At 53.9% G+C, this 12,404-nt stretch overlaps 1 protein-coding gene across 2 annotated transcripts in view; it reads right to left on the minus strand.

The window, feature by feature from the left end:
• Window positions 1–9,773: 9,773 nt before the first annotated feature.
• LOC111159074 (coiled-coil-helix-coiled-coil-helix domain containing 6) overlaps window positions 9,774–12,404 on the minus strand; it is a 244,275-nt gene continuing 241,644 nt past the window's right edge. The window contains exon 8 of one of the 2 annotated variants that reach the window (XM_022521457.1): window positions 9,774–9,985. In XM_022521457.1, coding sequence (XP_022377165.1) covers window positions 9,980–9,985 — 6 coding nt within the window. In that variant the 3' untranslated portion in view covers window positions 9,774–9,979. The remainder of the gene's footprint in view (window positions 9,986–12,404) is intronic. The other variant, XM_022521458.1, reaches the window with a different exon arrangement.

Below are 12,404 nucleotides of genomic sequence, written 5' to 3' on the forward strand. Positions count from 1 at the left end.
ACTTCCCTTCCTTTCCCTTCCCTTCCCTTCCCTACCTTCTTTCTTTCTTTCAGATATATTTATTTGGTGGGGGGAGGAGAGCGAGAGAGGGCACACATGAGTGAGGGGAAGGGCAGAGAAAGAGAATCCCAAGCAGACTCAGTGCTGAACGTGGAGTCCGACACTGGCTCAATCCCATGATCCATGAGATCATGACCCCAGCTGAAACCAAGAGTCAGATGCCCAAAGGACTGAGCCCCAGGTGTGGGGCCTGTTCTTTCTTTCTTTTTTTTTTTTTTTTAAGATTTTATTTATTTATTTGACAGAGAGAGATCACAAGTAGGCAGAGAGGCAGGCAGAGAGAGAGAAGGAAACAGGCTCTCTGCTGAGCAAAGAGCCTGATGTGGGGCTCGATCCCAGGATCCAGAGATCATGACCTGAGCTGAAGGCAGAGGCTTAACCCACTGAGCCACCCAGGGGCCCCGGGCCTGTTCTTTCTTATAAGGAGTATACAAGGCCAACATTCTATAAGGGTTTGTGGGATGTGTTCACTAACTGTTGCTGTAACAAGTCACCCTAAAATCGAATGGCTTAAAACAGCAACCGTTCATTCTCTCATGGTTTCTGTGGGGAATTTAGAGGCTATGGCAGGGAAGGTGGGACTCTGCCCGATGGTGTCTGAGGGCCTAGCTGGGAGACATCCTCTCCTGGCCATTGGATCCCAGACCTGTCTCCAGAGAGCCCTTTCAGAACCTCCAGGCCATGCCTCAGCCCACGCACACCTCTGTGGCTGCATACTGTCTGTCCTGGGGATGCGGTCAGGGTCATAGGTGGTAGGTGGAGATGAGAAGAGAGTTGGAATTTCTGGGCAGTCTTTTTGACCTAAACTTCTGAGACTTCCTTCTTGGTAAAACCCTCCCCTCAGAGGAATGGCCCCATCACAGCTGGGGCTCCACCCAAAAGAGTGCAAGCTTTGGGGGCCCAGTCCACTCCTGTGTCGCAGGACTTTGCTCCCATCATGTGTCTATCTCTTGGTGCCTTTCCTGGATCCTGAGGCAAATGGTAGCAGCTCCCAGGGCCACTGTGAGGACCAGGGAAAACATACGGGGATCCCCAGGCAGAGAGCTCTCCCTGAGGCACCTCGCTCGACCCTCACCACCACCAGGCAGGGAGGGGCTGTGACTGCCTCCGTTCTGCAGCTGAGGAAGCTGGAACAGAGAAGTGACGTGACATATCCCAGGGGACGTGCTGAGCATGCTGTGGTCCCTTCTCTTGACCTCTGCACACCAGGCCTCTGCAGCAGCCCTGGCCATACTACTTGCCCCCTCCACCCCCTCTCTTCCTGGGCTCCATGCTTTGTCATAGGGAATCTTTGTAATTTCCCTAATTCACCACGAGCTTTGCACATGATACTTATGCCTTCTGTCCTCATGAAGTCATCATGCTGACCTTACCCAGCTCCCCCCAGCACAGGCTCCTCCTCCTCTGGGAAGGCCACCTTAAAGTACCCACCCACCAGCCTGGTCTGGAGAAGCCCTGGGCTTATGGGCCCTGGACCTTAGCATGACATCACTAGACATAAACAATGGACAGAATCAGATTTGACGAATGTCTAGCTTTGCTTCATCCAAAGGGACATTCACTGACTTGCTTCTCTGTAAGGTCCAAAGAGGTCTGTAGCTTCAGGCATGGCTGGATCCAGGGGTTCAATGACATCAGCGGCATCTATTTCTTGGCTCTGCCTCACTCTGTGTGCATTCTCAGGTATGTTCTCCCAACCAGTTGGCCAAGATGACCCTGGCAAATTATTGGACCTGTTGGGGTCACAAGACTGACTGCTCACTCTCTCCTGAACATTGTAAACTGAGGGTGGGATGCAGGAGGCAGGGTGGGTGGTTGGACGAGGGCAACCTCTCCAATGCAGCAGCTGCTGATGCCTCTAGAAGCCTTTACCTTTCATGAGGTCTGGCCTTTTTTTTTTTTTTTTTCTTAATAATTCAAAGAGGACTTTTAAATATTAAAATATATGCTCATGGTTTAAAAAAAGAAAATCCCAGAAGTGCACAAAAGGATACACAATGAAAAGTCAGTCTTCCTCTGGAGCGCCCAACTCTGGCTCTGGGAGAAAAACGGTTACCAGTTTCCCTGTGTCCTGGCAGAGATATCTTACACTGTTACAAGCAAATGCAAACACCCATGGATATTCTTGCCTCTCTGTTTTCTCAAAAGATACAAACTATACACCCAGCTCTGAACCTTCTTTGTTTTTTGATTTTTTTTTCTCTCCTCTTACAGATTTGTGGAAATTATTCCACAAGGGCTATCTAGAGATGCCTTCCTCTCCCTCTTTAACTTTCCACAAATGGAATCATCTAGCACTCTCGCAGCACACCCTGGGGTGCCCCTCAATGAGTCACACTTTTGTGTACTCCTTCCCCTCCAGTGTATGACTTGCTTCTAGGATAGAGCAAAGGTGAAGGGCTGTCTTTTTCATGATTTTATTAGGTCCTATAAGAAACTCCCTTGCTGGCTTTGAAGAAGTGAGAACACGTTGAGGGAGGGCCTGTGACAGTCACAAGCTAGGAGATGGCCTCCAGCCTCCAGTCTCCAGCCACAAGGGAATGAGACCTGCCAACAGCCAGGTGAGCTTAGTGGGAGCCCAGCCTGACCATACCTTGACTGTGGCCTCGTGAGATCCTCCCTGAGCAGGGGACTAGCTCAGCTGTGTCAGGGCTCCTGACCCAGGGACATGTGAGAATGCGTGCAGCTAGCCGCAAACTGCTAAGTTGGTGGTAATTTGTTAGGAAGCTAAGAGCAGTGTTCGCTCCTTGCCCAGCTCGTCTCCCTCCAGATGTCTGTGAAATCCATCCGTATCCTTATGGGGAGCTCTAGTTCTTTTTCATTGTTGGGCAGTATTCCGTATGATTAAACTACACCCTGCCCTTCCTACTGTCCATGGGCATTTGGACTCCTTTAACTCTTTGGCTGCTGTGAATAAAACAGCCTGAATATCCATCCAGGTACCATTTAGTCCGCATACATATTCAGCCTCCTGAATAGCAACCTAGGAGTAAACCTGCTGCATGGATGTTTACCTTCATAAGAAACGGCCAAACCATTTTCCAAAGTGGTTTAAATACTTCACATGCCTGGTGGCAGTGTCCGTGGGTCCCAGCGGTTGTTCATGCTCACCAACACCTGGTAGTGTCCATCCTTGTGCTTTTGGCCTTTGGATGGGTGTGCAGAGGTTTTTCTTTGAGGTTTTCCCTTGCATTTCCCTGGTGAGTCATAAGGATGTGGGGCATTTTTTCATAGGTTTATTTGCCTTCCCTGAGAGGTTCCTGATATTACTTTGTCAGCTCTAGAGCAATTTATTATCTGCCCATAAACCCTAAGCTGGAGCTGGAGGGAAGGAGAAACTCTCTTCACAAGGTCAGGCTCACTGGGGCCAATCATGAAACCCCAAAACTAAGGTGACACAGAGGGGAATAGTGCTAAAAGATCGAAGGATAGAGAACAGGTCCCGATCACTGTGTGTAAGCTCTCAGATCCAGCCATGCCTGAAGCTTCCTTCCCCACTTCCCAATCACATGAGTCAACGCACTCTTCTTGCTGAAGTCAGTTTGAGCTATGGTTTTGTCACTTGTGAGAAAGGGGTCCTAACTGATGCAGGGGCTAAGGCGGCTCCAGTCTGGGTTCCAGTCTGCCCGAACTCTGGCTCTCAGGGACACTGGCATTCTTGAGGCCAGCCAAGCTTCCAAAGCGGGGTGGAGGATGGGAGGGTGGGGGATAAGTGGGGGCTCTGGATTCCAAGTGTTCCACTAGCCCTCCCTGCTGTGGTCTGCACCCCGCTTCATTATTGAGTGTGTTTTGAGGCTGAATAACCATGTAATTGGTTTATCTGTTCCATAGTCGAATTTCAGCAAATATGTTTTTCATAATTAGGTGATGTTTATTTAACGGGAATAACCAGCCCATTAAATTTAATGAGGCAGGTTATCAGGTATGAAGTGGAAGTGTTTTTCCTTAAGAGCAACCCGGATTTGGACGTTCCTGGGGGGGCCAGGGAGATGCAGACAGCTGCCCTGTCTGGGTGTGGGAAGCCCCAGGGAGTGGGGGCTAGAGGTGTGTCCTATCCTCACAGGAAACAGGAACCCCCCACTCCTGGTGCTCCCAGCCCCCATACTTTTCCTCCATTGCATAGCATCCTCTTTCTCTTCTCTATGTCCCTACCTCCAGATCTCCAAGCTTTGGAGGGCAGGGTTTCCCCTTCCCCTCCCTCTCATTGCTGTATCTCCAGCATCTCGAACAGTGCCTGCATGCAGTAGGCATTGAATGCCAACACTGGCTGTGCAAAACAGAAATAACTAAGGGAGACCCCTCCTGCCACTGTCTCTGAGAGTGTCCCTCCTGGCACACTTTGGGCCCTCCCTGCCCCACTACTGAAATCTCCTTTTTAGCAGGCTTTGTCCCCCTCACTGCCCCTGCTTGGCAGTGGCAAAGGGGTCAACCCAAGTGTTGGCATCAACTAACCCTTAGAGGATGGCATCTATGACTGCCAAAGGGTTGACCCAAGGGGTCAACCACTGGGCCCAAAAGCCCACGGAAAGAGATGGCCGTGTGCCGCCCTGACCCGAAGGCCCAGGCTGTGGAGGGCATACTGCCACATGCATTCGGGAGGGCACAGAACCTGGGGACTAGTAAAATGTTCAGGTCAGTAGAGAACAATGGGAAACATAGTCAGTGATTAAAAAACAAAACACATATTATTTTCATCCAAAGAATGGGTTCACACTGTAATATACTAATTTCTTAAAAGAGAGTACATAGAGCTCCATATTGATATATTCCATACCACCATTGTTAGCGGCTACAGTCCTGTCTTACGGATAGCATATTTTACTTAGAGCACACACCCCCTCTTGTTGGACATTTACATTTTTTCCAGTATTTTGCCATTGCTATAAATACTACAGTAAACAAAGCAGTGGCTTCACCTGGCCAACTCTGGCTCAGTCCTTACACTAGGACTTAAGCCTCCTCACTGAAGCCCTCCCTGACCCCACAGCCTGAGCACCCTGAGCTAAGAGCTCCTGGGGGGGGGGCTCTCCCTAGGGGCCTCATCACAAGTGACCTCTGATGTCTTTTGGAATTATGACATGACTCCTACTACCTCCTCCTGCTAAACTAGAAGCCCGTGGGGACATGGAGCAGATGTTGCCATTGTTTTCACAGTACCTAAGATATGATAACATGAACAATGTTAACTCTTTGGGTTTCTCTAGAAGCCAATTCTGAGGCAGAGATGAGCCTACAGGATGTTTCTGCGAGTGTCTTTGGGGTCAACACTTCTGGGTAAGGGGAAGAAGCGGAGGGCAGGACTAGCAGGGCTGCCAAGCGGCCTCGATGAGGCCATGCCCATCGGGTCAGAATACTCTGCCAGCTTGCTCCACCTTGGGGCATGGGAGCTGGGCCTCTACACCCACCCCATCAGGCAGTAATTGGATACATCTCCTGGGCTGTTGGGGTGTGACTCAGGTGAGGTGGCTCTCTATCAAAGGTGCTTTCCAGAGAGAGAGGACTCGGGGGCGAGGGCTGTCTGCCCACAGCTGACCCTAAAGGGGATCTGGGTGGTGGGTCCTCTGCCCTCACATTTAGAGAGCACGAACCACGGGACACCTATCATCACAACCCCCTTAGAGGATGGCGTCTATGACTGTCTTCCTTTTACAGATGAGGAAACGGAGGCCTAGGGGCTTGGAGCAGGTGCTGGGTCTATCTGGCCCCAAGGCTAGGCCCCGAATCTCCACATTATGCTGTGGAATGGGTGTCCCAGAGGCTGTGCAAAGGCCGGGACAAACATCCTAGGACACAGAGACTGTTTCCATGCTTGGGTTCCTGGCTACTCATCCTTAGAGCCCCTGATCTAGGCTCACCAGGCAGAGGGCGTGCGAGCTCCGGGTCATCGGTGATGGCTGTGGATCTGACTCTCCCCACTTCTCGTTCTGTCAGTCCTGCTTTGTCTACTTTGCCAAGTGAGATGCATGCACATTTTAGGATTTCCAAGTCTTCCTGCCTGCCATCCCTGCTAGTGTTTGAACTGTCCGGCTCTGTTGCTCATTCACTCCTTGTCCCAAAGTCTAGGCTGATAGTAACACAGCCGTTGCAGCCTTCTCAGAGTTTGCTGATATGCTTCTGTTTCTGTGCTTCTGCTTTCAACTAGTCCGTGCCCTTATTCGGGTGAGATCTCTTGTAAACAACACACAGGTGGATTATGTGGGGGGAAGGGCATTGGAGGAGTGGGTTTTGTTTTGGCTTTTTGGTGAATTTGCACACTTTAAAAGGCCTCTGATGCATTTCACCAAATGTGCCCCCCAGAGAGGTCATGTGAGCTGCCTTCTCCGGCAATGGCCTCAGTGGAGGGCCCTCTCCACATCTGCGTGACACTCTGCCTTTCCTGTGTCCGGGGCACACTGGACATTTCTTTCATGCCCTGCTTTCACTCCCGCCTCAGCCACCTGGAATGGCCTGGGATGTTTGCAGCGATCCCTGTACCCACTCGCGGGCGGATGAGGTGGTGGCGTGTGGCTGAGACACGGCAGGCCAATGAATGAGCACCTTACAAGAGATCCTGCCCTGGGGCTCACGGCTGCCTTGATGATACCAGCTCATACCCTGCCTTGGCATTGCTGGGCCTCTCCAGGTCAGTAATGATGTTGGAAGGAATGGACTCCAGCCATATCTTTTGCCAGGGTCCACACTCCCATCTGGGGGGCCAAACAAGGAAAAAGGTGCAGGATTGGCCCCTTCAGCTAGGTCCCTAGCGCAAGGTGGAGGTAAGCCTCTAGACGGAAGTCCCTGGGCCTGGCCCAGCACACAGTCAGGACCCCTGCTCCAGAAAAAGGTAGTGTTAGCACTGCGTACTGTGTACTCTTGGACAAGTTGCTTCCACTTTCTGTGCCATGGTTTCCTCATCTGCAAAGCTGGGGTGGCAATGGCCCTACCCCACAGAGCTAGCATTTATAAAGGGCGTGAGAGGACCCAGCACGTGGGGAATGCCCAACAGGGCTGATGACTGGTACTCCTCTGGAAGCTGTCCATCACATGCCAATTTAAGCTATACGCATGCACAGGTATGTGTACACACCCATCTGTACCCACAACACATGCCTACCCGAGGAGAGGCACACGTGCTCGCTCAGCAGCCCCCAGTCATGCCGAAGCCCTTTCTGCGGGCCACGGCCATGCCTTGCCCTCCACTTCCAGCTAGGTTCAGCTAACGGGAGGCACGAGTGAGGCTGGAGGATGGGAGGAGAGGAGAGGCCATGAGCAGCCACCACCTGTATAGCAGTGCCCCTTCAGTGGCTCCAGCTTGAGTGAGCAGGGTTCCTGTGCTATCAGCCTCCACTGGGTCACCGTGCCTCTTCCCTTGGTCCCTGCAGCCCTGGGTGAAGTGAACTTCCCGCCGTCGGCTAATTTCTGGGCTGTCACACCATTCTGTTTGGGTTTTCAGCTTCTCTGTCTTCTTTGTGGTCAATTTCCTGTATACAGCTCCTGATGTTTAAATAATGGGAGTGCTTTTGGGTTTCCTGGTTGGACCCCAGAAGTCACAGCTAACACCATATTTAATCCCCTAGCAACCAGGTAGGATGAGTATTAACATTCCCTTTCAACAGCCATGTGGCTGGGACCTGAGCCCAGGAATGTCTGCCTCCAGGTCCACACAGTGTTGGACACACCCCTTACCCATATGGCCATGTGGAAGGGCTGTCCACATAGAAGACACACAAACGCGTGCACGCACACACACGCACAGAGAGCCTGCAGCTCAGTCACATGCCTCTCCCCTTCGCACGTCAACACAGTGATACAGTGGCTCTGAACAAACACCCATTAGTCTCCAGCCGTAGGGAAGAGGTGGGGATCTGAGAAGAGAACCTCGGTTCTGACTCGGGGGAGGTCGGGGAAATGGCTGAGATCCAGGTGGAGAGAGTCCGGGAGTATTAGCAGGTGGTGAGCGTGGCGGCTGCCTGTGCAAACACAGCACACATGTACAGACCGTTGCATACACACAAGTGTACACAGACACAAAGGCATCTGCATACACACACACAGATGGGCAGACGCACACAGACCTGTGCACACACAGGAAAGCACCTACACACTTATGCACAGGTACACACAGACCTGTGTAGACACACGTGTACACACACGTGCATGCATCTATATACACATGTGCACCTGTACGTGCATTACACATGTGCACACACAAGGCACACATACACATGCATGGATGGCTGCCCTCAGTGGACTCCTGGGTGGGAGGACGGAGTCGAAGAGATATTCCCGTGGGACTGGGAAGCTGGGCAAAGCTGTGGGTGCCAGCGGCTTCTGAAGGAGTCTGGGAAGGTCCTCAGCAGCTTCCAGCTGAAGGACAGCTCTGATGTCACTTCAGGTCAACAATATAGGTGACCTGTGACCCTGCTCCTCCCATGCAGGCCTTACAAAGGGCCAGCCCTTCCGTGGGCTGCTGGGGGAGGTTGGGAGGAGGTTGGGGCAAAGGTCCCCTGCCACCTACTGGGGCCGTTCACCTCAGTGTGCCCTCTGAATGCCTCCTTGTGTGTTTTGGCAAGCTGACCCAGAACTTGGAGAGAGGGCATCTCCCAAAGCTCTTTTCCTCTCAGCCAATATGTAGCTTGGCTGAATAAAGCTGCCTTGTGCTACCTGCCTAGACAATAGGACACTGCCAAGCTCCAGCTGCAACTTTAGCTTTGTGTGTGAGAATTTGGGGATGAGCAGAGATGCCCGGGCTGCAAAGCCCGAGTCAAGATCCAGGCTCTCAGCTCCAGATGGCTAGAGGCTCTCCAAAGGAACTTTCACAGGAAATCCAAGGTCACCAGTAGAGCAGTGAGTGCATCAGAAGCCCCGCCCCAAACTCCTCTGGCTGCCTCCCTCACACAGCACTGGGCCAGGCTGGGTGCAACTGGGGTGTGGTCAAGGTGCCTCAGCAGGGATCCTGTGGTCAAGGACTGGCGGGCTGGTGTGTGGACACCCATTGAGCAGAGCCATCCCAAATCCCACTGTCCTCTGCTCTTCTCAGTCCCTGTGTCCCTCATTTCAGCCCCTAGAATCACCAGCACCTAAGCCAGAGTTCGGGAAGTCATGCTTGATCCTCCCCTACAGTACCCTAAAGCTAATCTCAGCTCCTAAGCCTCACCTCTGTTTGATCCCTAACCTGGCCCACCAGTCTCCCATTTAAAATGCCCTTGAGTGCCCGCAGGGCTCTCTTTGGCACTCAGTCTAGCCCCACTTGATCCCACCCTCACTGAGAGCCACCGTGGTGGCCTCAGAGGGACCCCCGAATGCCATGGCCTGGCATCCCTGCTACTTCACCCAGCCTCCACTCTGCTCTCTGCAAAGCCCAGCTGTTCATGCTCTGTGCCCCCTGAGCTGGGCATCTAGGGTCTCACTCACCCAGCCTCTGGCTTGCCCAGCAAGTCCTCCATTCGGCTTCGACACTGGAGCTCAGACAGCACCTCTGTCGGGAAGCTGGCCTGTTCGCTCTGTTCCATCCCTAGAAAGAACTGCATTCCCTTCATTGCATCTCACACTTGCTTCTGGCCGGCCTTTTGCTGTTGCAGCATAATCGTGGGTTTCCACATCTGTGTCCCCGGCTAGGCTGGGTGCTCCCCAAGGGAAACAGCCTGTTTTATTCAGCCTGCATTGCCGTGGTCCAGCCCAGGTACGTACAAGAGAGGAGGCAGCAGTGGCTGTCTGCCAGCCGAGAGAATGACTGAAAACAAAGACATTCACTTTATTTGTTTTTGGACAGTGGCACATACTCTATTTTTCACACATGTGGCAGCCCCAAGCACAGAGGCATCCATAGGCACCCAGGAGAAAATGGCTGTGGCCTAGGGGGCTGTGGACTGTGGTCCCATAACCGGTTCCTTCTTCAGGGCTCCAAGTCACCGCCAGGGCCAGGATTGAGGGCCGCTCCTCACCCCTACAAGGGAGAACAGGTCACAGTTCAGTCATTGCTCACTCTGCTGGGACCCCTGTGCATCCCCCAGGCCTCAGCTCCAAGAGGGCCCCTGGCTCTTGGGATGCCCCATCAGTGTCACTGCTCAATGGAAGGAGTGCTCCCCAGCTGGTCCCTGAGACCTGGGACTGGCTCCCTTCACCTCCGTGCCTGGTGCCCACCCAACACACACCTGCATCGGCCGCTAACATGGACCCTGTATCAATCTGACCTCCCTGCCTCCCCTTCCAGAGGGGCAGGCCTCAGCCCAATGCTGCCTTGCCTCACCAACATCTCCCCTGTTATCTCACTTAACCACTCAGAGTTTTCTAAGTGAAGCCAGTCAGAGAGAGTGCTCTGGTGTGCGAGAGCCCTCACAATCAGGCTGTTTCTTGCTGGAAACCTGCCTCCGAAGCGCTGCCCACGTCCACACGCATGTACATGTCCCTGGGCTTGGAAGGCACCACCCAGGTGCTGGCAGGGGCTCTGGGGAGGTGCCTCCCACCCTGGGCTTCCAACCAGGCAGGGCTCTGTCTGCCAGAGATGAGGGTTCCTGCCACCTGGGGCTTCTAGAAGCACATCCCTATCAAAGATGCTCAAGGCCCCATCCCTGGCTCCACCAGGAGGCTTCTGAGGCAGAAGTTGGCAGCGGGCAGCAACACTTGCTGCATCTCAGCACAGGGTGCAATGTGTGTGTCTGGGCACCGAGGCCCTACGGGAGTCGGGGGAGCGCGCTTCTTCCGAGGGAACGCTGCACATGAAGCGGGAGCGGGGCCGGCCTCGGCTGCTGCCAGTTGCTCAGTCTCCAATTTAGGCTTTAATAACGCCGGGGGATGGGGGAGTGGGGGCCGGGAAGGAGGGAGCCAGGCCTGGCAGTGCCCCAGAGCCTCTCTCAGGCGTGCTCGAGCTACATAGAACACACTGGAGTTAAATGAAATCTGTCTTCCTTCATAATCACATTTTTGCCTCAGTGCAATGAAGATATATTGGTGAGATGTGTTTGTTAAAGATATACTCTGCAGGGGGAGGGGCTGAAAACTCTGGGGCCACGGGGCCTGAAGGAAGAAGAGAGGGAGGGCGGTCAGGGGCTGGGGGGTGCCAGAGTGCTCTGTGGGGAATCAAGGGGGTGCCACAGCAGGACCCCAAGTCTCTCGCTCAGTAGAAAGTTAGGTGCATGTTGCGCAAGCCTGGGTGATGGCCTGCGAATCCCAGCAGGGCAAGGGTTCCCGTGCAAGCCTTCACATGCACCTTGGTAGATATAAAGGGGCGCAGGAGGGCCCCTTGTTTCCACAGGCACGTGGTACGGTCGGTGCAGGGTGACTGGCCCAGCTCTGCTCCGTGCTGCAGAGACCGTTGGCAGCACAGCTTCCCATGCTCCACAGTGGGTTGGAATCGTGATCTACCCAGGCTCTGCGCCCAGCCGGTGCCGTGCGGAGCTGCTGCGGGGCTCCGGGCTGTCCCATTGCCCCCTCCAGGCAGCAGGCCTCAAGGCTCAGACAGGCACCTGCACCTTGTCTGGGAGAGGCAGCCAATGTGGCAGCAGCTTCGCCTCCCAGGTCCCAAGCTGACAGCAAAGTGAGGAGGGCTCTGGTGAGGCGGGGCCGTTGAGGAGGAGACTGCCAGATCTAGCTGGAGGGCCACCTGACCTCCGACCTCAGCCTTTCCACTGTCATTACCTCTAGCAGCTTGTCTCCTACTCAGACAAAAGGAGCTTTTCTATGGGAAGAAGGTCCCATCCTCTAGTCCTTTGAACAAATGTGTCAGACTTCTGGAGAGGTCCAAGCCAGGTGCCCCAAGTGAATGACGGAGAGGGGCCAGGTCCAGCCTGGGCTATGAACTGTTGGGCTTGGGAAGGGGGATGGAATTGTCTAGAAGAGCAACAGTGGGGAGGTGAGAGGACAGGACTGGGAACTGGCTGGGAGGGTCAGGGACGGAGGGCAAGACCTTGGGACCAGGTCTCAGGGGAGGCCCACTGCCAACCTCAGACATCTAGGATACCCCACTGCTTCCCTGCAGGAGGGCTGGGGATGTGTGAGACCTGGGACCACTATGACCCCCTCCCACTCACCAGAGGCTGGCTGCCAGCATGCCCCTGCAGACCAGCACAGAAGTGAGATGGGCTGAGAGGTACCCTTTGCTCCCTCGCACATTCAGGCAGGCCACACCTGCCTGCCACACCACTCTTCCACCTCCCTGAACCCAGAGGCTCTTCTTCTAGGGCTGTCCCTGCCCTTTCTGGGACCCCTACCCTGTACCATGGGCCCTCCTCTGAGCTCCCACCCCCAACTGCTAAAAGGTTAAGAAGTGGGTGGCACATGTGTGCCCTTTTCTAAGTGACTGGTCCTTTGAACATGGGAGCCAGAGCTGCTCCCAGACCCAGAGCTTACTCAGAGCCGCTCCTGGA

The sequence above is a fragment of the Enhydra lutris genome, unplaced genomic scaffold (genome assembly GCF_002288905.1).
Source record: "Enhydra lutris kenyoni isolate GAN:26980312 unplaced genomic scaffold, ASM228890v2 scaffoldscaffold66, whole genome shotgun sequence".
NCBI lineage: Eukaryota > Metazoa > Chordata > Mammalia > Carnivora > Mustelidae > Enhydra > Enhydra lutris.